A 25,723-nucleotide genomic window follows, 5' to 3' on the forward strand; every position below is an offset into this window, starting at 1 on the left:
GAGCAGTGTGTTCTTTGTTCCATATGGTTGAACTTGCACCCAAAAAACGACGACGCCTCGACAGCACAACAACAACAACAACAACCCCTTCTTATGCTTCTGCACGATACCCGCCATCATGTCTCTTGTCCAATCTGATCCACCGCCAGGCTCCTCACCAATTGTCCTCATCCATCCAGAGCGTCGTCGTTACTACTCCTCCAAAACCAGCAACACCAGCTTTACATGCATTCACCGGTGACCATTACGCGCTTGATCTCGTCAGCAAAAGCACCACTCTATTGAACAAGTCGCCGATTCGCCTTGCAGAACAGTTCCACGATCAATGCTTGATAACCCATCTTGTTTGGAATCAACGAGGCACCACACTCGCGTCGGCTGACGAGAATGGCAAAATCGCACTATGGGAGCTTGGTGTATGTGTTTATAGTAGAGAGCGTTGTCATGGATAATAGCATGAACTGACGCTATCATAGACCTCTTCAGACCAGTGGACACTTGCATACAGCGTCAATTTACAGCAACCGCCCGCTGGGATACTGTGGCTCAACACAGACCGGGTGGTGAGTTGATTGTCCATATTGGTGTCATTGTATTATCATCATTCTCATTGTTTATGTTTTGACTTTGTAGTATCAATTATCGCATGATCAGCAAAAGTTTGTTCGTATGCCTATGGTGGGTCCACGGAATCCATATGGATATTTCGCCTTTGTGGTCGTAACCGTACATGGACAAGTCAGCGTTCATTATCAAAGAGGTGGCAAGATCTTTTCATCTTTTTCAACAACGTTACCAAACACGGGGCGTATGGGAGCAGGTCGTGCTGATGTCGGTTGCTTTGGTATGAACTTGGCTAGTTCGGATAATTGGTACAGGATATCCCATGCTTCTATGATCATTGGTCAAGGTAAGATTGGATCGTTCATATGCTTATTGAGTCGTTGTTAATTGGATTGCTCTTAGATGGTAACATTTACCTTGCCACCCATCGAGCCAACACTAGTCCTAAGAGTGTACAAACATACCGGCTTTCTATACGCTTTCCTGGTCGGATGAATGAAGGAGGTACAGTATCACGTGGGATTGGGTGTGCACAAGGGACAACTCACTAAGATCCATCCACAGGCATATTTTGTCAGCCATTAGCAGCCTTACGCTTAACGCAACCTAGCTTGGCATCATCTTTGGGCGACTTGGCCAAATCAAGCTCAATTGCAGTTTCACATCTTCAACTATCAAATCAAAAGGACAACGTACAATTGACAATTGCATTTGGTGCCGAAAATGGTAATCTCAATCAATGATCCTTGAGTACATTTATCGCTAACAATGTCAAAAAAGATGGCAATTACAGCAGCTTCATTGGGAAATGGGCATTACAACAAAAGGAAATACAAATATCAGGAGATGCCATCGCACGAGATAGCTTCAGTGGGACTGCAATGACATCAAATTACCTGGTAAGCAAAATAATGATTAGAAGGTATAAAGGGAACTCAATGATAGCAATAGGATCTCAATTTTGTTGATGGCGTATCAGTGTCGGATCGTTTCATATCAAGCATGACACACACTCGCCATGGTGCACTCGTCGTGGGCTTATCAGATGGAAGCATTCATATTGAGTATCGAGACGATGGCGACTTTGGTCTTTTACGTGGTCGAGGTTCTTGCGAATCATCTATTGGACCGACATTTTGGCAAGCAGGTGGGCCGCGCACATATACAAACGGTGATCCAGATCCTGTTGCAGGCTTGGCATTATCACCCAACGAAACGCATATCTTTTGTATCTTGTCATCAAACAAGCTTGGTGTGATACGGGCTACCGATATACGTAATGATCTTAATGAATCGGGTACGATGAATATGTGATATCACATTTGGCAATGATCCCTTGCTAATTATTTCTTACAGAGACTTTATCGACAATCAGCAAATTGTTAAAGCTTAGCCTATTGAATGAGACCGATGACCTGGACCTGATATCGGAACTTATTCGTGTCAACGCTATATCCGGCCACGATGGTAAGTTAAGTGAACTTTTTGTTGCAATGGTTTTCTCACCACTATTGATTAGGTGCTATTGAAAGTCTTGTCTTGGATGTGATAAAATCATACCACGCTTACTGCCACCAGGATCAATCCGAACCACTCCTCGTGTCACCAACTACAGAAAACACCAGCAAATCATCAGGATCACTTGAATGGAGTTTACCACAGCGGGGACGCGCATATGGATTGTCACTAGGTGTATTCCGGTAGGTTCGCCGATATGATACCTATCATTTGGTGTGTGGATACTAAAGACGATGATCGTTATCAGGAGGTTATCGACCACCAAAGTACAATATACGAATCTCTGCAAAGCAATTCAACTTCCCATTGTGCTTGAATGCTTTATTGGAAGCTGCAAATCGGATTATGCTGATATAACCAAGGTGTTGGGTAAGTAGGAAAAGAAGCGTTATGCATAGGATGGTATTTTGACATGCGTATACTTTCAAGATTCAAGTACGATCGTGGATGGCAAAGCAACATTAGAGTTTGACACAGGCAAGTGGGGTGATGGTCTTAAATTCGGATCAGACGACTCACATTTATGGATATAGACAGCTTATGGTCGCTCATGTCGTTGACGAATTGGACATTGGATTTCATGCGGTGGACATTGAGGAAATGGAATATGCTCTTCAATTGTAGACGACCCAAAGATTCAAGTAAGACTTTTTCATTATGCGAGATGTACCAGGTAAGCTCACATGACTATTTTAGAATTAGGCGATATCTCAGCTCGACCATGTCATGCTGTATTGTTACTTCACGAAGAATCGAGGGATGCATTAAGCAAGTTATTGGTTATGGTGAACGAGTTTGTGCAGTATACGAATTCAGCGTCATTCGAATTACCAAATGTACCAGAATCCCTTCCGCTGCTACTACGATACGCAAAGAATGTACTATCAAGTGAACCAGTTGCCTTGAAAGATGTACTAGCATTTTTGACAGCGATTAAAGCCGAGGATCTTGGTAAGCATCGATAACGGATACCTTCTCTCTATTGTATGTATTGACAAGAAGGTGATGTATCAGGAGTACAAGATCGGTGGGCATTGCTACTTGGATCGAAGCTGCCGAGTGACAAGGTTGATCGTTTACGCGTCATCACTAGAGAGTTTGCGGAGAAATGTGGGCAGCCTGCTATATATCTCGAGCGTGATTCAAGCGATATCATTGATGTGATTCAAAAGCGGCGCATTCCACCCTTCACGAAGCATTTATGGACGTGTGTCCGATGCCATCAGTATTCTATCCCTACACATGGTCACCCCCATTTAACAGCCAATGATCCTTGCTTAAGAGCACTATGGAATCGTAGTATAGGTCGTCGTTGTGTATGTGGGGGTTTATTTGCAGAGTGCTTGTAATCAATAAATGGTGATCCTATCCATCATGCCAAAAGCGTCGGAGATTCTCATATGGATTTGGGTACTGAAATGGAGTGCATTTCCCTTGACTAGAGTATCCAACAACTTCTTTCAAATGACAGACAAAGACACCAATCGACAATCAAAACTCTTGACAGTCAGGAACAAACCAGTGATATACAAGGACCTCCCTTTCTATGGTGCTTGCCGGGATGTTGATGACTTTCAGAAATTGAATCGCGTTGGCGAAGGCACCTATGGCGTTGTCTAGTGCGTATCTCACTTTTTGTCTTTTTGCCTCCCCATTGGACGACAATGCTAACACTCGCGTTGCAGTAGAGTGCGGGACAGGAAAACAAAGCAAATCGTAGCCTTGAAAAAGATTCGCATGGAGCGAGAAACGGATGGCATGCCCATATCGAGCTTACGGGAGATCAGTATCCTGAAACGCATGTCGCACCAAAACATAGTCAATGTCACCGATGTGGCAGTTGGGCCAAAGCTTGAATCCATATTCTTGGTCATGGAGTATTGTGAGCAGGTGGGTGACTTGGGACGATATCGATTCAATGGTATCATAGTACTAAGACCTCCTTCTTGTGTGCACATATAGGATCTTGGAACGCTCTTGGATATGGTGCCCACTCCGTATACACCATCTGAAGGTTTGTGGATATGGATCCTATTTACTTGGATTGCTCATAACACTCATATCAATAGTCAAATGCCTGATGTTGCAATTACTTCGCGGTCTCGAGCATTGTCATAATCACTCAATCATTCACAGGTAAGCGATCGACAACAGGAATTACGAGCCGAGCAGTGAGTAACACCTTTATATAGAGATTTGAAGATGTCCAATTTATTGCTCACTTCAACCGGATTACTCAAGATTGGTATGCATGGATCTTAGATGGCCGTGTGATATGCTTATTCAACATGCCGTCACTTAGCTGATTTCGGCCTTGCACGTACGGTGGGATTATCCTCAAGGCCAATGACACCCAATGTTGTCACTCTATGGTATCGGTCACCCGAGTTGTTGCTAGGAGGATCTATATACACTACGGCAGTTGATCTATGGTAAGTTGACTAGGATAGCTTTTGGCATGTCATATCCTGATGAAGGTGTTTTTAGGTCCGCAGGATGTATTCTCGGTGAATTGATGCAGCATCGTCCATTATTACCTGGTAGCACGGAGCAATCACAGCTCAACTTGATTGTCAACTTGCTGGGCACTCCCAATGAAAACATTTGGCCAGGCTATACAAGTTTACCATTGGCGGATACGTTCAATTGGCCAAAACAAGAGTAAGCGGATATCCTCCTAATACCTCATCTTGGTCGCTCATTATTCCTTTTCAGTTACAACAATATCAAATTGATGTTCCCGAGATACAGCGAAAACACGACCTCCTTATTAGCGGAACTACTCACATACAATCCCAAGACGCGGTTGACGGTGAAACGAGCTCTAGCACATCCTTATTTCAGTGAATCACCACGGGGTAAGTTAAAAGAAAGATCCTCCTCCCCCCTTTTTGTTACAAGTATTAACACAAAGTATAGCACAAGATCCATCGTTGCTGCCAACATACCCTGAGATCCGAAACGAGATTTCTGAAAAAGAAAAGTGAGTATAATAGTATGGCTGGATGGATAATAAGAAGAGCTGACGCCCAATCAATACACAATATAGATCACGAAAGGCCCATGAGGATGAGAGGAAGAAGCGAGCGTCTCGTGCTATAGATGGTGATGGTGAAAGTGAAATATTTGGATCACAGTATAAGAAGAAGAAGGTTTAAACATATACACAATTGTATTTCGAAGAAATGATGAATGGATGGGATGGAAGAGAATGAATGGTTACAGCTATGTGATGATGGGGGTATACAAAAAAAGGGAGGGTAAGAGAGAAAAAGCGAGGGTGTGGATGTGTATTTGGTGTATTCTAATAGATAGTTTCAATGGGAGAGGGGTCATCACATATGGATCTTTCAATTTCAGGGTTGCTGTGGATATCTCCAGTGGCAGGATCAATGCGAGAGACTTGACATACACGGGCTGAATGCATCTGCGTGAATGGGAGAAAGGGAATCACATGATATTTGAGAACACCTCGCACCGTTAATTCATAAGGATACCTGATAAGAAGGGACCTAAGAAATGTTGTTGGACGTTAACAAGGAAGAAGTAAAGTATATTACATCTTGTAGCTTATTACCATCGCTCGTTGCCACTGCTATCGCCTTTGGTTTTGCCTGGGTCTTTGATTTGGATTTGACTTGTAGCCGTGGTGACAGTGGGTGATGTCAACTGGGATGACGCAAAGACGAGTGGTTCATCAAACCTGTAGATGGTACCAAGGAACTCAACCGGTGCTGCTGTTAGAGCTAAAAGCAAGCACAATTTGGTGTAAGCAATGCATCATCATCGTCATCATCACGAGCAAAAGAAAGGAATCGGGAGTGTATCACCTTGATTAGATGATGTATTGTTTATCGCTGCTTGGGATATTGGTACGTAATGGCTTGAAGCAAAAACACTAAAGGAGGCATGTGATATCTGGATGGACCAAAGATTGGTGTTTCTGAAAAGAAAGAAAACGAATCTCAGTCATAAACATCTACTGCTTATTTGCATTGATTGTCCAAATACAAACCTTGCTCGCACATGCAGGTCGAAAAAGAGTTCCTTTGTGGATCCCAGCACATTCGAAAGCTCCATGACTTGTACTGCTGCAAGAGGACTTGCCATCCAGATGATTAGTATCCATAACGTTATCAATGATGTCGTTACGCCAAATATTGCCCAAAGGGTGATAGTACTAGGAAGGAACGATCTTTTTCAATCAGCAGGATGAATGACACGTATCAAATGGGGGGGGGGAGAGATACCTTTTTGATGTTCGAGGAGATGAACGACGTTTTCGTTTGGAAGTAGAATAACGTGGCAACAAAGCTGTATCGTCAGCGTCGCTAGCAGGATACCAGCTGTGTTTGCGTGTAGGAGCGGGAAATGTTGAACGTAACATAGCAGTAGCGGGTAATTCAGATACAGCGGAACGAAGTACGGGACGACGTGGTTTCGTTTCTGTAGCAGTCGACGAGTAATCAGTTGTATCTCTTTTTGAGTAATGGTCGATCCATTGGGAGGGTAGCGTGGGATACAGCGAAGTTGATCGGTAGTCACGATACACAAAGCTCTCTTCTTCATCCGAATCTACATGATGGAGTAAAAAATGTCAATCAAGATTTTAGCTACGATGTACTTGATCCTGCCATGTTCCTGATTCCTCTTCCCTATGCATGCAACTTACCGATATTAGCATGTAAAACGGCGTCGCTCAAGTTTTGAGCAAAGATCTCTGCCGGCTTTGTGAATGGCTTGTTGCGCTTCTTGGTTCTTCTTGGTGAACGGTGTAGCGTGGAATCACTGCCGGACTTTAAGGTGTCACTTGCCTAGTTGGAATATGCACAAGGTGTAAGTATAACAAAAAAAAAAAAGATTACCCACTGCCTGGGATTTACAACATTTGGCCTAATTTGTTTCGTCCTTCATACCTGAGAGCGCTTCTTCTCGTGGTGAAAGATAGGTTGTTGTTCGGGAAATACGGCCGTCTCAATCGTCAATTGTCGCTCTTGTGTTGTGTTGTTATTATTACTGTTGCTATGGACACCACTGCCGCCATTGTTATTGTTATTGCCATCACCACCACTGTTGCCTGTGACACCGCTGGCTGTAGTCGGATGATGTTTGGGTGGTTTTAGAGTCATATTTTGTTGCAATCGCTCGAGCGTCATGAATCGCGATGCGTCTGAACTGTGAATGGTGGTAAGTTTTGGGCGACCACCTAGACAATTACCGCCACCAGGGGAAGGTCGACGTTCGCCATCCTTTTTTAGCTGTTGTTGCTCGTCGTCGGTTGCGAGGGTTGTTGGTAAAGTGGAAGTAGCGGATGAAGCTGTTGTTTGGCTGCTGTCTGATTTATCCATCACGCCTAGAAAGAAATCAGCTCGTCTTTATGCAGCTTGTGGAAACCAAGACACAGAGGAAAGGAAAGGATAATGTAGTATAAAAAAAAGAGAAAGAAGAAAGAATAAAACACACCACAGCTTCCAAGGATACAACGCATTTTGAACACATTCCATATCAGGATCTTATTGTGCAACAAAGACACCTGCCTCTCACAAACCGCCTTTTCTTGCTTGCATGGCAACCATCCATGGTCAGGGATTTCGTGGGAAGGAGATCAAGTGCACTCACACATAAAGCACACACGCACACACGATATGAATAGCTCACTATGCACATTTGGGTAGTCTAGACAATTTCCCTTTGATCTAGCAAACATGGCATGTCGGCATATCTCACATCATATTCCCGCTCCTCTTTTCTTCTTTTCTTTTGTGCCCTTGAAGCGATCACAAGACCCTATCTTGGCACACCGTATTTGCAATCATCACTTTTCACTCCACATGTGTGCACAGGTTGTAAACACAACACCGTGGTGTACCCGATAACGTGCTCTTTATAAGGGTAAATGGTTTTGTAACAGGTTTGTGCCATCATCATCATCACCACCATCAACCATCGGAGATGTTATACCCAAGCAGGTTTATACAATGGTTCAAGAACCAACTCTATCAAACAGAGTATAAACCTGAAACGTCATGAACGCTAGGAGGAGTAAATAAGGAGTGGGAGAGAATGCTATTACCTTTTATTCTCCCTCTTTCTTTCACTTTTCTTTCGTTCTTGTGATCGTCAATATGGGAAATCCTTCATGCTGTGGATCTGGATGCAAGTGCGAGCAAGATCAATGTCAATGCACTGCTGAAGCCTGCAAGTGTGGTGCCACATCCCTAAGCTGTGCCTGCACAACAAGCACGTAAGTCAATGGTGATGATTTTGAATCAATAGCTTCGACTCACGGGTTCCTTTAAAGTGATAACTGCAAGTGTGGAAATGCATGTTCTTGTTCTTCGGGTGAAAGCGCCCAACCTCCCGAACAATGTGCCTGCTCAAAGTAGCTAAACCAAAAGACAATAAAGCTAATGTTAGTTTGTTCTTTGAAATGTGAGATGATAAATGACGCAACGAGAAAAGGGAGGAGGAGCTTGCATGACACGCTTGGATCCCGATTTCCTTCCGATCCTCCATCATGTACTTTATCATAAATGACTATATACCTTCGTCTGTGGTTGCCTTTCATCAAGGGATGAGTCATGGCTAAGCAGCGTTGTCTGAGGCTGTCATCTTTGTACAACACGTTGCTTTATACAACGTGTTTCACTTTTTTCGTGATACATAGGCTTGATCATAATGGTAGTAGCAATAGCCGTCGTCGAGCATTATCCACCTTCACAAGTGGATTGCTGCCAGGATCCAATCCGGTTGCCTTTTGCACACAAAGTATATAAACGACGAGAACGTGACGACTACCTGCTCTTGACAATCCTCAATTGGATGGGGTCGATTTCTATTGACGACCAAATTTAGCAACTGCGGGCGTTAAGTAGCAACGGCTGTTGCTACCCAATTTGCTTTTCTTTGCTACTGCCATACCACGCGCCACATAACGTTATCATCATTATGGAACCACTCACTATGTTTATTATCGTCCGCAAAGATCTTTCCAAGGTACGTTTCTCTCCTTTGTAAAAGGTGCTTCAGCTAGTTTATTTACTTAAACAACAAATAGACGCTAAACTGGAACATCGGCAGGTAGGATCGGATCGATCGTTGAAAGCAACATTTGAGTCATTGAGCTTGTGAGCAGTGTCATGGCTCAAGCATGTCACGTATCGACGGCAGTACTTCACACGACACGGGACCATGCCAACACTATTGCTTACTTGAATGATACCAAGAATATGCACAAGGTGGTTTTGGAGGTAATGCTTGCCCCTGGTGCCTGACCATGCAATATTTCATTACTGATACGCCCCATCCACAATAGACCAAGAATGCAGGATCATTAGAGAAGCTGGAGGAGGCACTTGCAGGACATGAAATACCAACCTACAAGTGGATCGAGCAACCAGAAAACATCCCAACAGCATTGGCAACTATGCCTATTGGTGAACGATCCCCCGAGGTCAAGGCTATCTTTAAAAAGTATTGTTCGCTGTATCGATGATGATGATAATAAAAGAAATCCAATCTGAGTAAAAGAGAGCGGAGAGGCTACCCACTTTTACTGAATACACGAAAGACGCCAGCATGATGTTATGAGAAAGGAGGAGGAGGAGGATTCATGCCAAATATAATGGGAGATGCTTTAATGGAATTCATTGTCTGCTGGAATGTCCCTTCGCCCCTTTTACCCCACATCCATATCCATATAATACAATTTTGCAGCAATCCCATACATCAAGCGGACAAACACAAATCAAGTGCATGTATAAATCACAGCTAACATGTAGTCTCCGAATTGCTCATGTGACGAATGCGATGACCCTTCATCATCCGAGACACTTTTGGACGATGATTTGCTTAAGCATATGTATCATTGACAGCTCATGCAAGCATTGTGTAACATTACAGCAGCAATAGTTGTTTGAAAGGGCGTAAAGATAAACTTCCATGTGAAGCATACAATCAATCAATCAACCTTTGTTGTATGTGTTGATAGGACATTATATATGGGCGTGTGTGTATTGTGTGTGTGTGATGGTACTGGCCATATCGCGCCCTCTCTTTCTCTCCGCGACTGTTTTGACTAAGCTGCAGGGTCAAGTGCTGATTGCCTTTATAAAAAACCCCCCACCTAGCTGCAAGGACGACAGCTCTCTTTTTTTTCTATCCGCCTTCTTTTTTTTTTTTGCTTCTCCAATGTATAGTGCTATACGTGGAAAAACCTCGCCACAAGGAGGAACAATACATAGCGACAAGACAAACATGAGCATCAATTGGACACATCGCTCATCATCCACAGCACATACTTCTGTGCTTTCTACCAGCAACGGCTTTTCCAAATCACCTACAAGTCGCACACGTCGTTCATCACGTACTTCCACCACATGCACAACACCTACTACACCATGTCCTTTTGCCGCTGCTCGTCCCACAAGCTCTAGTCTCAAAAAGCAACGACATCCTCACAAATTAATAGAAGAGAACCACGTGAGTGTTATATGTACATATATAAATGATCAATTAGCGGCACAATCTGAAACTTCTATGCAACTACTACTAGCCATGGAGAGCACCTGGCATTGCATGCGAGATCCCTGACATTATCAAAGCCTGCCATGAAAAATTTCTGGCGACACAAAATACACTCAAGGCACACTTACATCGATCGAGCAAGCCGTCAGAGAGCAAAAAGGACTCAAATACTTCTTCCCCAAAGGTAAAATAATAAATCACCATGATAATCCCTAAAGTCATTTCTATCTTGCAGCGGATGAGATTGCTCACACATACATCATCCCTTTCCTCTCAACCTCCCCTATCTCCTATACTACTACTATATACTAAAATATATTAAGCGACGGTGGATCACGGTGATCCGATCGCCTGATATCTTTCCACTGCCACCTTTAGAGAAGGTTGAGAAACCGCATGCTGTCTTTGTTGGCAAAGTGCGAAAGGTGTTGCCTCACAGCAAATTCATGGAGATCAATCCCAAAGACATTTACATTGGCAGAGAGCGTATTGGTAGTGGGTAAGCTAATAGCAACAAGATGCGTTGTTAGTGTCATTAATACTTTTTTAAAAGAGCCAATGGAGCTGTGATTAGTGCTAGTAGTCGACGTACCGGGAGAACAGGCCAAGTGGCGATCAAACGGTGCTACATTGAAGACCATGACACACACCACCATACATACATCCTGCGGGAGCTTCGCATCATGGGGTGCATGTCGCATCCCAATTTGGTGTCTCTGACCGAGGCGTGTATGTGGGGTGACTATTTGTGGATGGCTATGGAGCTCATGACATGTTCTGTGTTTGGTTTACTCTACAACATGAGCGTGGGGTTACCTGAAAGCTATGCTGTACGCGTAGCACACGAAGTAAGTTTTGGCGAGGCACATTTATTTGCGCAACGAGAGGTTTAGTACAGCACATTGTAACATTATCATTATAGTGCCTTGAAGGATTGGTCTATCTTCATAGTCAACATTACATGCATCGTGATGTAAAATGTGAAAACATCCTCTTGAATCACAAAGGACAAGTGAAACTCGGTAAGTGAAATGTGTAGGATTTTAAGATGGTCCATCATCATGTATACATACACACGCGCAGCAGAGAGTATTATTGCTTACATGCATCTGTTGCATACAGCTGATTTCGGTCTAGCCACACCCACGACAAAGACCAATTCCGCAAGACTGGGTACAGCCAAGGTAGGCAACAACATGATAAACATAAACTCTTTTTGCCACCATGTCCGGTGTTATCCTTACGATACTGAAACACTTTGCATAGTGGATGGCACCCGAGGTGGTTTCCGAGACGCCGTATACGGAGAGTGTGGATGTTTGGTCTATGGCCATTACCATGATTGAAATGATGGATAGAGTACCTCCGCTTTACTATTTGGATGGCAACCGAGAGATCTTTGCAGAGATCTTATATGGCCAACAACCCCACTTTAATTTTGCTATGCCTTCAAGAGTCATGGTGGAGCTTATTAGCTGGATGTTGGATCCTGATGCAGATAAACGACCTGGTGCCAAATCTGCGTTAATGGTAAAACATGCTTATTTCCATTCTTACATGTATGTACTCATACATTCATCCATCATTATAGCATCTCAAACAACGTATTATGGCTGGGCGTCTGCAATGTGCTAATGCTACAGACCTTGGCTCGCTTGTTCGTCAAGTGTTCTTATCACAACGACCCAAACAACATCCTTAATAAGCCATCCTCATCCTCATCATCCTCATCCATTTGCATCTCTTCCTCTCTCTCCCATGCATGTATATATAGATAGACCATATCATTCATTCTCATGTAGATAAAGGATCATGTAATGTATAAATCAATATCATGTTGGCAAAAAAGGGGAATATGGAATGCATGCTATTCATTGTCTTTGGAGGGTTGCTTATCATTACAGTCTTTTGTTGATGATTGAGCGTCGTTTGTTTCCTCATTTGCTAGTGGTGGTGGTGCTGCTATTTCATCGAGAAGTGCATCGACTTTGACTTGAAGAGAATCTGTCCTAGCCTCAATCTGATCCATGAGCGATTCGGCACCTTCTACTTCTTTGAGCCATTTCTGCCAATCGCAGTCGTCATTTGCATTGCCATCTGAGACAGGTTGTAGTTTATCTGCTGGAGTGAAAGTTGTCGGTGCCATGTCACAAAGAAGGGAGGGAGGGAGGAAGGGAGGGGGGGAAGGAGAATGCGGAAGTTTAGATGTGTAAGAGGTGCCACATACATACACACACGCACACCAACAAGGGAAATGATGCATTGCATTATCATATAGCATTTTGTTTTTATTCATAATGAAATCAGGAGAGATCGCATAAGCGTACTGCACTCAACATACCCAACATAAACAGAGCTGTACTCTTATGTATCCATTCACTAGTCATTTCTCCAAATAGCCATTGAAGAGTATAAATGGCCTCGAGCAAATAGAGCCATACCCAATTGTTATTCATGCTGAAGAGTACCAATGGGAATAATACCGAAGCTGCACAAACATGAGCCACGTTGAATACGCCCTTGTTGCTCAATATCATTTCTTGTTCTGCTTTTGACTTTTCCAAAAACTTTTGTCTTTCCATGGATTTGACGGATTGCAACCAAACGATACCAAGCGCCATACTTGAACTGATAATAAGCCAACCCATGCTGCTGATCGTTGAAGTTGGTGGATGATGGAAAATCCATAGTAAGATCGGGCCGAACGAGGAGAGTATGTTGAGAGTATTGAACCAAGTCATGCGATCCCATCCTTTCTCTTTGTGTGGCAAAATGCATGCCATCCAATCATCTCTTGCTTCACCTGTATTATAAAGCATCGCACGAGATACAGCCCAAGACATGCTAGTGCCCATGCGCATGGTGCTTTCACGATAAGGTGCTGTCAACAGCCGAGCGGCGTACATGCTGAGAATAGGGCCGATACCACTGAGTAACATGATGGATGATGATAAGAAAAAGTCCAAGAGTAAACCGAAAAACACGTGGCTATCATCGATGTATGTATCAATCAGGCGTCGTTTGGTAGAGCTCTCAATGACCAATCTCGAGGAATAGGAAGTATCATGTGCTGGTGTTTGTGACACATCTTGTACAAGCTCATGGGCCACATTGATATTGTAACCCATAGCAACCAAGCCTTTGCCATTGTAGATGTGGTTTGACATGAGCATAGCCCGTAAGATGCCGAAACAAATAATGAATGCGCGTTCGAGATCTGGGATAGAATAGGTGTCATTGCCGACTTTGAAAGTGGTGAGTTCCAATCGTTCGAGCATGCCGGGTACGCGTGAGCTGATACGATCCATGACTTCATTCATCACATTCACATTATCCAGGTCGCCTTCTGTGTAATACACCTCGCCATCACACCCATCCAATAGTGCTTGAATGTTTTTGTTCAGCATGAAATCTGATTTTGTGATGGTCTCTTTGAGGCGGGGCGTTTCTTGGTTACTGATGACTTGGTTGCTGATGGTTTCAATCAATTTCTGTATCCGTACAATGATGCGTTTATCCCAATAGTTGGCTTGTTTGCATTCACATAATACATCACTCATGCTGCTGATGATGCTGAGACATAACTTGAGTGCATCTCCATTGCTCAATTTGTGTATTTTGTCGTACATGCCCTTTGGAAGAAACTCGGTTGCTCGACGATCAATGCGAAGTTGTAAAATACAATCGGGTTTATGCACAATGACTTCTTTGCTATCGCCTTCCATCGCATCATTGGGGATCATACCGAAAAACATGTTGGGTTCGATATGGGTGTTGGGTTTCAAAACCGATCTGCAACCAAAGCAGCCGCATCGAAATGGATTATCCGGTTGAAGTAAAAAGTAAGAAAACTTGAGTCGACGTGCCTGGAACGATTTTAGCATCATTTGAGACCACCGTGATTCGACACCAAAAAAGACATTCTCGCCCGATTCGCCATTCGTTGCCTGGTCACGGCTCATGCCAAGTAAAAGATCTGAGAACGGTAGTTCGCCAACAGCACCGCTCTTTGCACCAGCCGTTAATGCAGCCCATATACCGAGAGCTTCGCTTAGTGCCCAACTTCCACTTGCAACAACTTGGGGTATAGTAAAAACCATATTAGATAGTAAAAAGAAAGAGGTGTTCTTTGTGTATGATGCAGAAGGGAATAAAAGGGGGTCTCAGCCCGCAGTATGGCGCACATGTTGTGGTACTAAATTGCCCTTGTGTCCCAACGTTTCATGCTCCTATCTTGTATATCGCCACACCCACCATGTATCCAAATTCGGCTCCTATCCGAGAACTTTCCATTTTCAATATATGGAACATGATGGCGACAATAGCCTGTCAAAATGAATATAGCCAACTTTATCATAAAAAGAGTTTTGAGATAATAATCTTCCAAGAATGATGTGGCATATTGCTATTCAATAAACATGCAAGAGCACCACGCTGAAACAAATCAGCAGTGCAGTGTGCCATTGGACATCTTCCTTCTTCCTCTTCCTTGCATAGAAACACATGTACCTGGCTAACCTCTTGTTTTTTTTTTCATTTGGGCTCGTCAATACGAGACACAGCAGGGCATACGGCGTAGCAAGTAATACGTCATGTATTGGAAGGTCACCAATGACGATACTTGCTCCATTGGAAACCGCTCCGCAACGCTGCTGAGCTGGGAAGCAACAAGCTTAGCATTCAATTGAATACGTTGTTGTTGTTGGCTACTTGAGTATTCCACTCACAATACCAAAACGAGAAAAACCAGTGCAACCTTCTAAAAGGAAGGATGACTAGAACCGATTGTGCAACCTAGCATCTATCACGCTCATTGATGATCATGATTTCTATACATCATGGGGTGCTTGGAAGCAATAGACGTAGTATAAAGGACCAAAGCGAGGTGTTATTGACACGTGATGACGTTGAATCACAGCAATTAAACAAATGAATGTGAGTACTGCTGCAAAGTAGGTCATGCCAAAGAAGGTACATGGATCGGCAGATGAGACGTATACAATAGCTTTGAGACGGGTAGAGTGGCCACCCTGTAATTTGCCCTTAATGACCTACCACCTTGTGCTCATTACAAAATGAGACTTTCCAATATCACGTAACCTTTACAAGATGTCGCCGTAATCATAAATGAAGATTGTTATTAGGTAAACAGCAACAAGCACACGTCGAGAAAACGTTATGAGAGAACATTTTTGTATTTGACGAACGAAATGATAAATATGCAATGATGAATCAAATTATTTACAAGTGTGAGAGGGTCCACCGGATGACTTCCGAAAGATAAGCGAAATGTTGTTCCTTTGCGATGTTTTGGAATACTTTGAGTTTGCGCTCCAATTCAGCTTTGCTTTGTAAAGGCAAATAATCACATCCGCATTTATCACATTGGCGCAACATGTTTTCCTTCTTGATGGTCCGGCAACGTGGGCATTGTACATCTTGCAGCTGATAAGCAACCAACCACCGTTCAACTTGGTATGTCATGTTTTGCTCAATCATGCACTTGTCGTACTCCGTTTTGCATGAGTGACAACACCATGGCTGTGGCTGGCCATTCATGGGAACCAAGTTTTTATCACGGCATACATCAAGATCGGCGACGTAATTGCAACTTGTGCAAATGATTTCATGCAGCTTGACATATTGACACGGGTTCTGGAAACGTGCTTCGGGGCTAAAGTCGCTCAAACCGCCAATGGATTGTAATGCATTACGCTTGAGCACGCGAACTTCATTCTCGAGGTTTGGATCCAATGCAAGGACGGCGCATATACTCTTCACACATTCTAGCACAGGATTGGAGAGCTTCAAATATGATCCTGAAAGCTGTGGAAACTGGAACTCATCACTCGTATCTTGCCGATGTAGCATGCTGTTGATCCATGACAATAAATTGGTCATGACTTTTTCACGTATGTATAATCGTAGCTGTTGTAAACGCTCGTCGACATGTTCTTCTTGAGTTTGGTTTTCTTCGCCGTCAATCTCCATGGCTTGTCGACGTACATCACGTGGATACATCTTTTTAAGAGTACTTGCTTTGGACAAGAAACGAATCACTGTATCCCGAAACTTCTCTTGAACAGCCATTGGAAGGTAGTCTTGAATATTCCATTCGGTCACCAAGGTGGGCAGCGTATCCAAGTCATCTGGGTTGCTAAGGATACCAGCATAATTGACCTCATCCATCCACGCCAATAGATTCCAATGGTTGCTAATGCGGAGATCAAGTACTTCAAAGAGCTGTTTGGAATGAATCGATCGCACCATGTAATCCGTATAGGCGACAGCTGTATCCATAGTGTCTTTGGCTGTAGCCACTACAATGCGATGATAGCTGGCATATACGATTGTGGCACCCATACGCTTGATTTCAGCAACCAATTGCATATACACCTTCTTCATCATGCCGTGAATAAGACCATACAAGCATGGGTCGTACATGTTGGATCGACTACTTCGCAACCAACGATGGACAGCATCCAGGATCGCCTCTCCAACAGCGTTATTTTGCACCAATGCTTCTTGGAACCATTGCTGTACCAGAGATCGTAGCAATGCAAATGTCTTGCCTGATACATTTCCATCGCCAAATGCAGACACAGTATTGATCAATCCTTGGTTGTATTCATCCAAGCTGTGCATCACGTTGTCAAATCCAAGAACACCTGATGTGCCTTCGAGTTCATTAATGACGGGAGCCTCCAAGATCGTGTTGAGACACAAACGCACGATGTTGATATCCACACACACGGTATGATAAAAGGATGGATTGCATATCTCTGGATTCTCAAGATCACTGATCAATGACATGTTTTCATCGCTCTCACGGCCACCAAGATCAGGTCGTTCATTTGATGTCCACCAAAGTACCATGTCATTCTTGATCATCTTTCGTGAAAACAGGATATCGGCAATGAAAGGAAGTGGATCATTGGGGATGTTGCAGAAGGGAATGTTCGCATAACGAGCATGAGCAATCTTTTGGTCAATCACAGATCCAAGATCAAGATATTGTCGAATGGCATGGCGACTTGCTGGTTGCAGCCAACTCAATGCTTGTAATGCATTTTCTTTTCCTTCAGCTGGCAGAGTCAAGTATGGAAACTCGTTGATGATACGTGCATACTGGCCGAGATAGCTGACAACACGTGGGGACCGAATCACAAGGACGGCAGGTACACGCTTGTTGTCATGATATCTTGTAAGCACCTTATTGAGTTTGCGAAGTGCGTCTCTTTCAGAATGGTGAAACGTTGTATCGAATTCCATAGATTCTCGATATTCAACAGTGTCACTGTTTCCTTCTCGGCCAATGCTCTCGTGGTACATTTCGCTGTAGATGCGTTTGATATTGGGCATTTGCTGGCTGTTGGCTTCCACACCCACAACAAAACATCGTGAAACTGGAAGATCCGCACCAACGAGTGTAAAGAAATGGCGATCTTTGCTTTGTGCATGATGCAAATAAATATACTTGTAATGGTTGGCTTGGGTAATGTATTGGCTGGTCTTGTTGAGTTGAGGGACCAAATCCAATACATCAAATTCATCCTCCAGTCGACTACTAGCAACCTTGTCTTGCCCAACACGGCATTGTGTACCCAATAACAAGAGCGCACGGACTCCAAGCGGCACCTGTGTCTCGTATACACCTTCCGTTCTTCTGTCATTGAACATGTTGACCATCTTTCTCCGCTCCGATTGATAAGTCTCCTCGTCCATAATCGTTTCATACAAGTTGATGCATGGATGTGATCGAGGTAAGGTACGCACACATTTGGCCATTTGACATGATACACCCGTAATATCCTCAGCATCCTCAATTCGGCTGTTGATATAAAAGATTCGAGGAACCACGAGCTTCAAGGCAAAGAGACGATCCTGAATAGAGACCCACATCTTAAAATGACCTGGACGATCCGTTTCAACAATCTGCAAGATCTCCCAGGTGCTTGAAACCAAAGATCCAGTTTGTCGTCTGAAATAGCCACCAAGTCCACTGGCACGTGGTGCCGCTGTTTGAGTTTCTCTTCGCTTCGCTCGTAAAAGGCGTTGTCTTTTCCATTTACGCTTCTGAAATTCAAGCCAAGCATGGTAATCATTGTGCATATCAGGCATATTCTCAGGTCGATCTTCTTCTGGTAACTCTTCCTCTGCCATGATGGTCGTTTGATCACCCACTTTACGTTTCAACACACGTGCAACGCGAGGTGTGGCTCCACCTTGTGAGTTCCTTGGTGTAGCAATATCAAGTTCCTCAATATCCTGCATCTCAATGTCCCCATTATCATCCGCATCAGCTTCAGGTGATGGCAATTGTGGCTTTTCAGCTGGCTTGAACATATCGGTGATGCGATGTTGCTTAAACTTGTCGTCTGTGGCTGCCACACGTTTGTACAACCAATCGGGGTGGCGAACACGTGGCACAGGATTATGCACTTTTTGCATGGCAGCAGGAATCGTGATCAATTTTTGGATAACAGAGCCAAATCGTTCAAGGTAATAGGGCCAATCAAGGATATCACGAATGTCAAAGCTTTCAAGCGAGTTGTCACGTAGCCATTTTCGAAGATAATGCTTCTTGACACTAGGCTCGGCTGAAAAGATGGCAACAGGTACGGCACGTTCAGAAACAGGAAGATTGTAAGGTTGGGCTGAAATAATAAATTGACAAGCAAGGCCTTTGTCTTTGACCATTTGATCACCCAAGAACTCAGCAAGACGTCGTGCAGTACAAATGGCTGTTGATTTTTGAGAACCATAATCTGAAAGGGTCTTTGACATGCTGCGATTTTCTGAAATCAAGTCGAAGAGTTCCTCGTCATGCAAATCGACCGCTTTGCTGTATAAAATATCGAGCCATTGATCCGCCACCTTGGCAACCGATGCATAACACTCCTCAAGCGTACCACCATCCAAAAACACTTTGAAGATTTGTGATTGGAAAATCTTAATGAGCTTGAGTTCACCACGACGTTTGACTTCGAAACCTTTGAGTTCTGCCAATGAGCCATCATCGTTGAAAACGGCATAACGCTTCTTCAAGAGCTTATCCTCAAATGTTGATGCTGGCAGGATCATCGCACGATAGGGACCATCAATCTCAAAGAAGATACTGTTCTCGCTATGCACTGAATATTCGAGTCGCTCTTGATCAACAAGTGTTTGATATTGGTGATTGGTGAATTTGGCATGCACAAGGTGATTCAACATGGTACATGGATAATCGATCTTGACTTTTTTGCCGCTCTTCGTTTTGAATGCAAATGTCTCGGGGAAGCTCTTTGGAAGGATACACCAAATACCATCCGTATCCAATTCAAGTGGTCGACCAAGTCGCTCAACAAGTTGTCGTGCCATTTGAATAATACGAGCACCGGTCAAGCACACAATACCAGCCATTTCCAATGAATGCCATCGTGCACCCTTACGCATGACATAGCCATAAAACGAGTTGAGAATACACTTGTGCGCCAATTGCAATGAGTCGTAGAGCACAATCATCTTTTTGGCTTCATCAATCTTTGTGACAACACCGTCGCCAACAGCCTTATCCAAATTCTGTTTCCATTTCTTGTGCAGTCCCTTGTATTCATAACGACGATCACGAAAGGCGCGAACGGTGCCAATATAAAATGGATTTTCACGCTGACAAATGATCGATTCACGCTCGGTGGTCTTTGTCTCCCGCACCTTTTTGTAAACCTTTTTGCAGTAGTCGGTCAAGCGTTTGTGAAGAAGTGTATTCTGCTCTGCTTCAGATAATGCATGCCAAGGTCGTGGTGGGGCATGTTCAGTCTTTCCAGGGAATGTCTCAATGCTCAGCTGGTTACGGATCATGTTGTATTCGTTGCGCTTGGCAGGGAAGTATTCACCACGCCATGACCAAGTCATTCGACGATCGCATGTCTTGTCGGGTGTATTGAACTCACAAGTTGCACACATGGATTCCTCAATCATTGCATCAGGCTGCAAACGGTTGGTGAGAATAATATTCGGATACATGGCTGCCACGTCCAAATGATAAATAAGTGGGCCTTCATGTCGAATAGGATTGTCTCGAATAGCTTCCAGCTGCTTCTTGATCTCTTCCTTCACCTCTTCATAATCCACAATATCCTCCAACTTTTGCTTCTCCTCCACTTGTAATGTGAACTTCAAGGCATCATCCAATTGATCAATCAGCTATTGCATATGCTTTGTTAGCGGAGATGTCCGTTAGACAATGAAAATAAGAATAATTTACCTGTTGTGCGGCAGCAGGATCAACCTTAAAGTGGGTATCTAAGTCGCTTCTGAAGACACCAGCTTCCAGAGCTTCTACGTGGCCACCAACGTATGTCTCACTCTCCAGTAAATGGCCTTCAAAGAACTTGTTGGATTCTTCAACGTGCTTGTTGGGTATAATGACATTGGCTTTGTATGCCTCGACCTATATAAAGATTAGTGTTTCAGGGGTTACGGATTTAATGAATTTCCACACTTACCATCAAAAGCAGCTCACAGAGTGTACCGGTGCCTTTACGAAGGACTTCATCAGGTACCAATGGCAGGATGTTGCATAGCGAAAAGATGAAAGGATGCACGTATTTCATGTAGAGATAGTACGTAGCCACGGCATCGGAAACAGAGTACTGAGCAAGCGTTTGTGGCTGTTCAGAGGCAAATCTGCAAATGGGAATAATGAGAAACTGAGTTGCTAGGCACATTGTCCTTTGTTTTACCTTGTCATATCTTCGGGATCCAATTCAATAGGATTATAGCCTAGCTTGGCTGTCGTCACTGCTTTGAGACCTTGACTACCCTGCGGCAGATATGAATCACGCTTCACCCATCGAAATGCGTCCATGTGAGATGCGTGCTTGCACTTGTATTCATCCTCTTCATCCTTGTAGACACCAATTGCATCATACATGTCAATACCATGTGCCTTGGCACGAGCTTCGACAAAGGGCCAATCGAAAAAGTCACCGTTATAAGTAACAAAGATGGTAGGTCGGGCTTCTTGAATGTGTTCAAAGAATCGCATCAGCAAGTCGTACTAAAAGAACAATGAATATTAACATTTCATTTTTTTATCCGGTAAACGCATTCAAGTATATACCTCATTGGCTTCATTAAAAATGGTAAAAGGTCCCTCGTACTCAGGCTTGGGTGTATAATCGAAATCCTCAATATCTTGACTAACAATGTCTCGGTTTGTGATGAGATAGCCCTAGATGTAAAGTTGTTGTTAGAACCCATGACCCCAATTTCCTTATTTGTCACTTACACGACCATCAATCATGTATGAAATCATCACAATGGAATCAATCGATGAATCGGGAAACTTGAGTGGCAATTTGGTTGTCTCAATATCAAAGGCAAGAACAACAGGATCAGGACGATGCACCAGGTCATGCCTCCGAGTCACTATAACCGTTTCGTCTGGAAGTGCCTTTGCGTTGTACCATAGACCAACTCGAATATCTAATACAATCAATCCCAATGTAAGTGTGATCCTCCTAAGATCGTCCACATGATTAAGCCAATTACCTAGATCGATGGCAACTCGAACGTAATAGGGTACATCATATTCTCGAATGTCGATAATATTGTCAATGGCTTCATTCGGGTTCTTGCGTGATGACATGGATGCTAGCGTTGAGGAGCTCGTCTCATATGAAATGTGATTTGTTTCACTACAACAACATGTATGAGCTACTTTGTAATGCCTCCACGTGTAAAGACTTACTTGACAACCTCTGCGTATGTATCCATGGCATCAATCTTTTGTCGATTCTTTTGTGCAGCTGGCAACAAGATTCGTCTTACGGCAAGTAAATCGGATACGTTTCTGAAAAAGAGCTGCAGCAATGTTCTTTTCCTGCCGATGAGATGGTTTGGCTACACAAAGGAAACAATGAGCACATCCTGCATTGACACCCAAACAACCAGCAGAATTGTTTACCTGCTTCAAATCCTCTCTCCTTACACGCGCGACACGTTCAATTGTATTATCAAATCGACGCCGCAGGTATTCTTCCACTTCTTGTTCGGTGCCTGGCTATAGGGAAATGTCAATGTATTGATATTACTAGCATTAGACATATACATACCTTGCATCCAATATAAAAGTATGGGCTGTGTACAAGTGTCACTTTGAAAGTTTGGCCATCTTCATCAAGGAAATAGTAATTGACACCGGCTCGTCCACCAGGCCATTCAGAGTCGCGTACAACCGTCTTTTGTTACTGCAAGTATTAGTATGCAATCGCTTCCAGATCGCTTCCATTGTGCCTTCTTACCGCATGCATATTAATAAGCCAACCAAGACGCTCAGGTCCTTCTTTGTAACGTTCGAATCCAAAGCGAGACTCAAGCTCATCGAGTCGACGAATGTCGTCGAACTTCTGATCAAGATTGGTGGGTGCATTGTCGACGCCATTGGGTAAGTTGAAGCGTTGTGCAGAGCTGTTGGCTCGTGTTGACCCTAATCGAGGTTGGCGACCCTTTTTGAAAGACGAAGCTCCACTGCCAAATTCTCGCCGATCGGACATGTGCAAGGAATGTGGGTGTGTGTGAGTGAAGGGTTAATGACGAGAAAGAAAGGTGCGGTGTGTGTGGTCGTCGATACGAAAAAGAGAGATAACGCGAGATTTTTAGATTCACGCGTCGGTAATTTCGTGCCTGAAGTATCCTCACGCGCCGCTCACGGCTCCTCTTAGACCATCACCATCCCTCATTTGTTGATATCATTTACAGTAATAGCTAATCATTGTTTATTGGTGAACATAATAAATGCCTATGCTATCCATCCATTGACCTGCTGTACTATACATGCCTGCAAGTCTATATCCAACAGGAGGCTGTACAAAATAAAGTGATCCACCTCGTCCACCAAACCATGGACTTGTTCGACCTTTGCTAGTCAAGAGCTGTATACCATCCACCCATGCACCGCTACGAATATTGAATCCTACCACCATTTCATCGGGATAAAGGGGAAAGTCGGTAGATCCACCACCACGTTTACCAAGTACATCTTCAGTGCCATCATCCCATCGAAATACAAGTCCATCCAAGAATGACCCATGATGAACACGAATACATGTGATCCTGCCTCTTTTTCGTTGATGGGGTGGGAATAGCACAGAGGATTTTAGCGAGGCACCCAATCCACCATGCCCGTAGCCATCACTCTTGAGAACTGGAACGGAAGGAAACTCGGCTGGAAAATGAACCACATGTTCACGCATAAATTGATCAATATCAATGCAATCAGAAGATCGAAGGTTGGCAGCCACTGCTTGCATCGTCAATCGTTCATTTCCACTGCATCCAGCTTGTTGCTTAAGATGATGAACATTGAGAGATAATTCACAAGATGGCGTGTCAAGAAACTCAAGGTGTGTGCGATATCGATCATTGACATTGAGCTCGATCACGGCTAAACCACATTTGGGCGCTGATACGTGCAAAGTGTGCTGATTGAGTGGCATAATGAGTGGTGCACTACCATCATCCGATTCAGGCCCTTGAGGTCGATCCGATGGTAATCGGAATGCTGGATTGTAACGAAGCCGTGCAATATCGAGACGATGCCTGTAGCATAGTACATGCATCTTTTTAGTATCCTTCTTTTTGATCACATTGATTTACCCTTTTTACTTACCATTTGGAACCTCCTTCATTGGATGGATCAATAGCAAAACCACCAGGTGGCTCTTTGGCCATAAATGTACGATTCCAATTGTTGTACCCTCGGCTCATGATTCCTGATGATAGCAACCGTATCAGTATAATGTCTTCTTTATGTTATCCTTCATCCTTACCATGTGGCGTATGTGTAAGCCAAAGAGCGTGTCCTGCTTCATGCAACTAGAAAACAAGTACGTGTTATGCGATTTATCAATGTTTATCAAGCATTACTTCTTACCATGGCTCCCATACCTGAAGAGATGATTAATTAGATAAAAGTATATCATCATATCGATAAAATGACACATACCAATGTTAAGTGCCCTCCACCATTCTCCCGATTCATTTGCGTCATTGGCCACATATCTTGTATCGGTGGGTGTATTATCCATCATGCAAAGTGGGATCTCCTCGAGGTTTCTTGGCCAACTATGGAGCGAATGGGATCCAAATATGCCTAGACTATGTTCACCTGATCCACCACCTAATGCAGCATGACCCAAGACCAGCTTGCCATCCCAATGTGTATCCAAAATGAGACCTGCTACGATACAAGGATGCTTGAATAACGAATGGCGTTGAATATCTTCCATAAACATGGCATGAAGACTGGGTACATTGTCGTTCCTATTTGGGTTTTGTTGTGCTCGTCGAGGATCACGGATCTCTGCCACGCTGTACTTGCTCCTGACAATGTGCACTTGAGCAGTGTGTCGTTGTCGTTTGCCATCTTGAAACGAGAGCGTATCTGGTAACCAGGCTTCATCCAGTCGAAAGGTACGCCACCCAAGGCCATTTCTTTGCATTTGTTCAGCACAAAATGCCTGCCACATATATCCTGCCACTCGCATCTTCTCCACCGCTACATCCAACGTATCTTGTCCTCGCTTCTCCGGTGGCACATCAAACTTGCATGGCGAGTCTCTTGCAATGAATATGCACAAATGAAGAGGTGGATTCTGCAACAAAGGAATGTAGTTGACAATCAACTGGGTCGCGCTCGATGGATCGTCTTCAAGAGCCAATGTCACCGTATTCCTTCCTGGAACGAGATGAACAAGGACCTTAAAGTGGGTATCGACACATGGCCAGAATGTGGTAGGGTAATCGGATGAGGACACGGTCATGCACCTTTCGAACTGATTGCTCTTGCTAGTGCGACCGTTGACGAGCAACAATCTCTATGGCAACTGTTGGTATGTTGAATGTATTACTACTATTACGCGATATGTTTACTTGGTGCACTGTTTGACCATTTTCAATGTTGCTGACACGAATAGGCATTGTATTGTCAAGGTCTTCTCGAGGGATGCGCATGGGAAAGAAGTGATAAGGCGGTTAAAACTGATATGGAAAGGTGTGTGTATATGGTGCTAATTGCTTCTTTCAGGGACAGCAGGCTGATCTGCATGAAATTCTTTGTAGCACGGAT

The 25,723-nt window shown here is 43.7% G+C and overlaps 9 protein-coding genes across 9 annotated transcripts; 4 read left to right on the forward strand and 5 right to left on the reverse strand.

The window, feature by feature from the left end:
- Positions 1 to 23: 23 nt before the first annotated feature.
- O0I10_010743 (uncharacterized protein) lies at positions 24 to 3,431 on the forward strand (the record flags this gene model as incomplete). Its single annotated transcript, XM_058490718.1, has 14 exons — positions 24 to 416; positions 477 to 563; positions 634 to 910; positions 967 to 1,068; positions 1,129 to 1,290; positions 1,345 to 1,463; positions 1,516 to 1,861; positions 1,921 to 2,031; positions 2,084 to 2,264; positions 2,330 to 2,451; positions 2,512 to 2,559; positions 2,616 to 2,723; positions 2,779 to 3,033; positions 3,097 to 3,431. 14 exons carry the CDS (start codon positions 24 to 26, stop codon positions 3,429 to 3,431), a joined length of 2,646 nt encoding a protein of 881 aa, XP_058338507.1.
- A 115-nt stretch (positions 3,432 to 3,546) lies between these two features.
- On the forward strand, positions 3,547 to 5,240 carry O0I10_010744 (uncharacterized protein; the record flags this gene model as incomplete). The annotated part of the gene is made up of 10 exons (XM_058490719.1): positions 3,547 to 3,701; positions 3,768 to 3,972; positions 4,045 to 4,096; positions 4,152 to 4,218; positions 4,275 to 4,327; positions 4,385 to 4,514; positions 4,570 to 4,743; positions 4,798 to 4,940; positions 5,002 to 5,065; positions 5,132 to 5,240. 10 exons carry the CDS (start codon positions 3,547 to 3,549, stop codon positions 5,238 to 5,240), a joined length of 1,152 nt encoding a protein of 383 aa, XP_058338508.1.
- A 146-nt stretch (positions 5,241 to 5,386) lies between these two features.
- Positions 5,387 to 7,430, reverse strand: O0I10_010745 (uncharacterized protein; the record flags this gene model as incomplete). The annotated part of the gene is made up of 7 exons (XM_058490720.1): positions 5,387 to 5,594; positions 5,660 to 5,828; positions 5,913 to 6,025; positions 6,098 to 6,277; positions 6,333 to 6,657; positions 6,755 to 6,896; positions 6,999 to 7,430. The coding sequence occupies 7 exons, from the start codon at positions 7,428 to 7,430 to the stop codon at positions 5,387 to 5,389; spliced, it is 1,569 nt and encodes a 522-aa protein (XP_058338509.1).
- Positions 7,431 to 9,045: 1,615 nt separating this feature from the next.
- On the forward strand, positions 9,046 to 9,577 carry O0I10_010746 (uncharacterized protein; the record flags this gene model as incomplete). Its single annotated transcript, XM_058490721.1, has 4 exons — positions 9,046 to 9,078; positions 9,140 to 9,162; positions 9,218 to 9,332; positions 9,398 to 9,577. The coding sequence occupies 4 exons, from the start codon at positions 9,046 to 9,048 to the stop codon at positions 9,575 to 9,577; spliced, it is 351 nt and encodes a 116-aa protein (XP_058338510.1).
- A 761-nt stretch (positions 9,578 to 10,338) lies between these two features.
- On the forward strand, positions 10,339 to 12,310 carry O0I10_010747 (uncharacterized protein; the record flags this gene model as incomplete). Its single annotated transcript, XM_058490722.1, has 8 exons — positions 10,339 to 10,563; positions 10,637 to 10,792; positions 10,932 to 11,107; positions 11,162 to 11,456; positions 11,531 to 11,630; positions 11,731 to 11,792; positions 11,875 to 12,138; positions 12,200 to 12,310. The coding sequence occupies 8 exons, from the start codon at positions 10,339 to 10,341 to the stop codon at positions 12,308 to 12,310; spliced, it is 1,389 nt and encodes a 462-aa protein (XP_058338511.1).
- Positions 12,311 to 12,475: 165 nt separating this feature from the next.
- On the reverse strand, positions 12,476 to 12,754 carry O0I10_010748 (uncharacterized protein; the record flags this gene model as incomplete). Its single annotated transcript, XM_058490723.1, has 1 exon — positions 12,476 to 12,754. The coding sequence occupies one exon, from the start codon at positions 12,752 to 12,754 to the stop codon at positions 12,476 to 12,478; it is 279 nt and encodes a 92-aa protein (XP_058338512.1).
- Positions 12,755 to 12,911: 157 nt separating this feature from the next.
- O0I10_010749 (uncharacterized protein) lies at positions 12,912 to 14,708 on the reverse strand (the record flags this gene model as incomplete). The annotated part of the gene is made up of 1 exon (XM_058490724.1): positions 12,912 to 14,708. The coding sequence occupies one exon, from the start codon at positions 14,706 to 14,708 to the stop codon at positions 12,912 to 12,914; it is 1,797 nt and encodes a 598-aa protein (XP_058338513.1).
- A 1,141-nt stretch (positions 14,709 to 15,849) lies between these two features.
- O0I10_010750 (uncharacterized protein) lies at positions 15,850 to 23,150 on the reverse strand (the record flags this gene model as incomplete). The annotated part of the gene is made up of 11 exons (XM_058490725.1): positions 15,850 to 20,796; positions 20,858 to 21,043; positions 21,099 to 21,279; positions 21,336 to 21,652; positions 21,716 to 21,826; positions 21,884 to 22,080; positions 22,147 to 22,292; positions 22,346 to 22,497; positions 22,562 to 22,657; positions 22,710 to 22,835; positions 22,899 to 23,150. The coding sequence occupies 11 exons, from the start codon at positions 23,148 to 23,150 to the stop codon at positions 15,850 to 15,852; spliced, it is 6,711 nt and encodes a 2,236-aa protein (XP_058338514.1).
- A 222-nt stretch (positions 23,151 to 23,372) lies between these two features.
- Positions 23,373 to 25,608, reverse strand: O0I10_010751 (uncharacterized protein; the record flags this gene model as incomplete). The annotated part of the gene is made up of 6 exons (XM_058490726.1): positions 23,373 to 24,195; positions 24,266 to 24,368; positions 24,426 to 24,471; positions 24,530 to 24,543; positions 24,602 to 25,472; positions 25,528 to 25,608. 6 exons carry the CDS (start codon positions 25,606 to 25,608, stop codon positions 23,373 to 23,375), a joined length of 1,938 nt encoding a protein of 645 aa, XP_058338515.1.
- Between the last annotated feature and the right edge of the window lie 115 nt (positions 25,609 to 25,723).

Source organism: Lichtheimia ornata (assembly GCF_029851405.1).
Source record: "Lichtheimia ornata isolate CBS 291.66 chromosome Unknown scaffold00075, whole genome shotgun sequence".
Lineage (NCBI taxonomy): Eukaryota > Fungi > Mucoromycota > Mucoromycetes > Mucorales > Lichtheimiaceae > Lichtheimia > Lichtheimia ornata.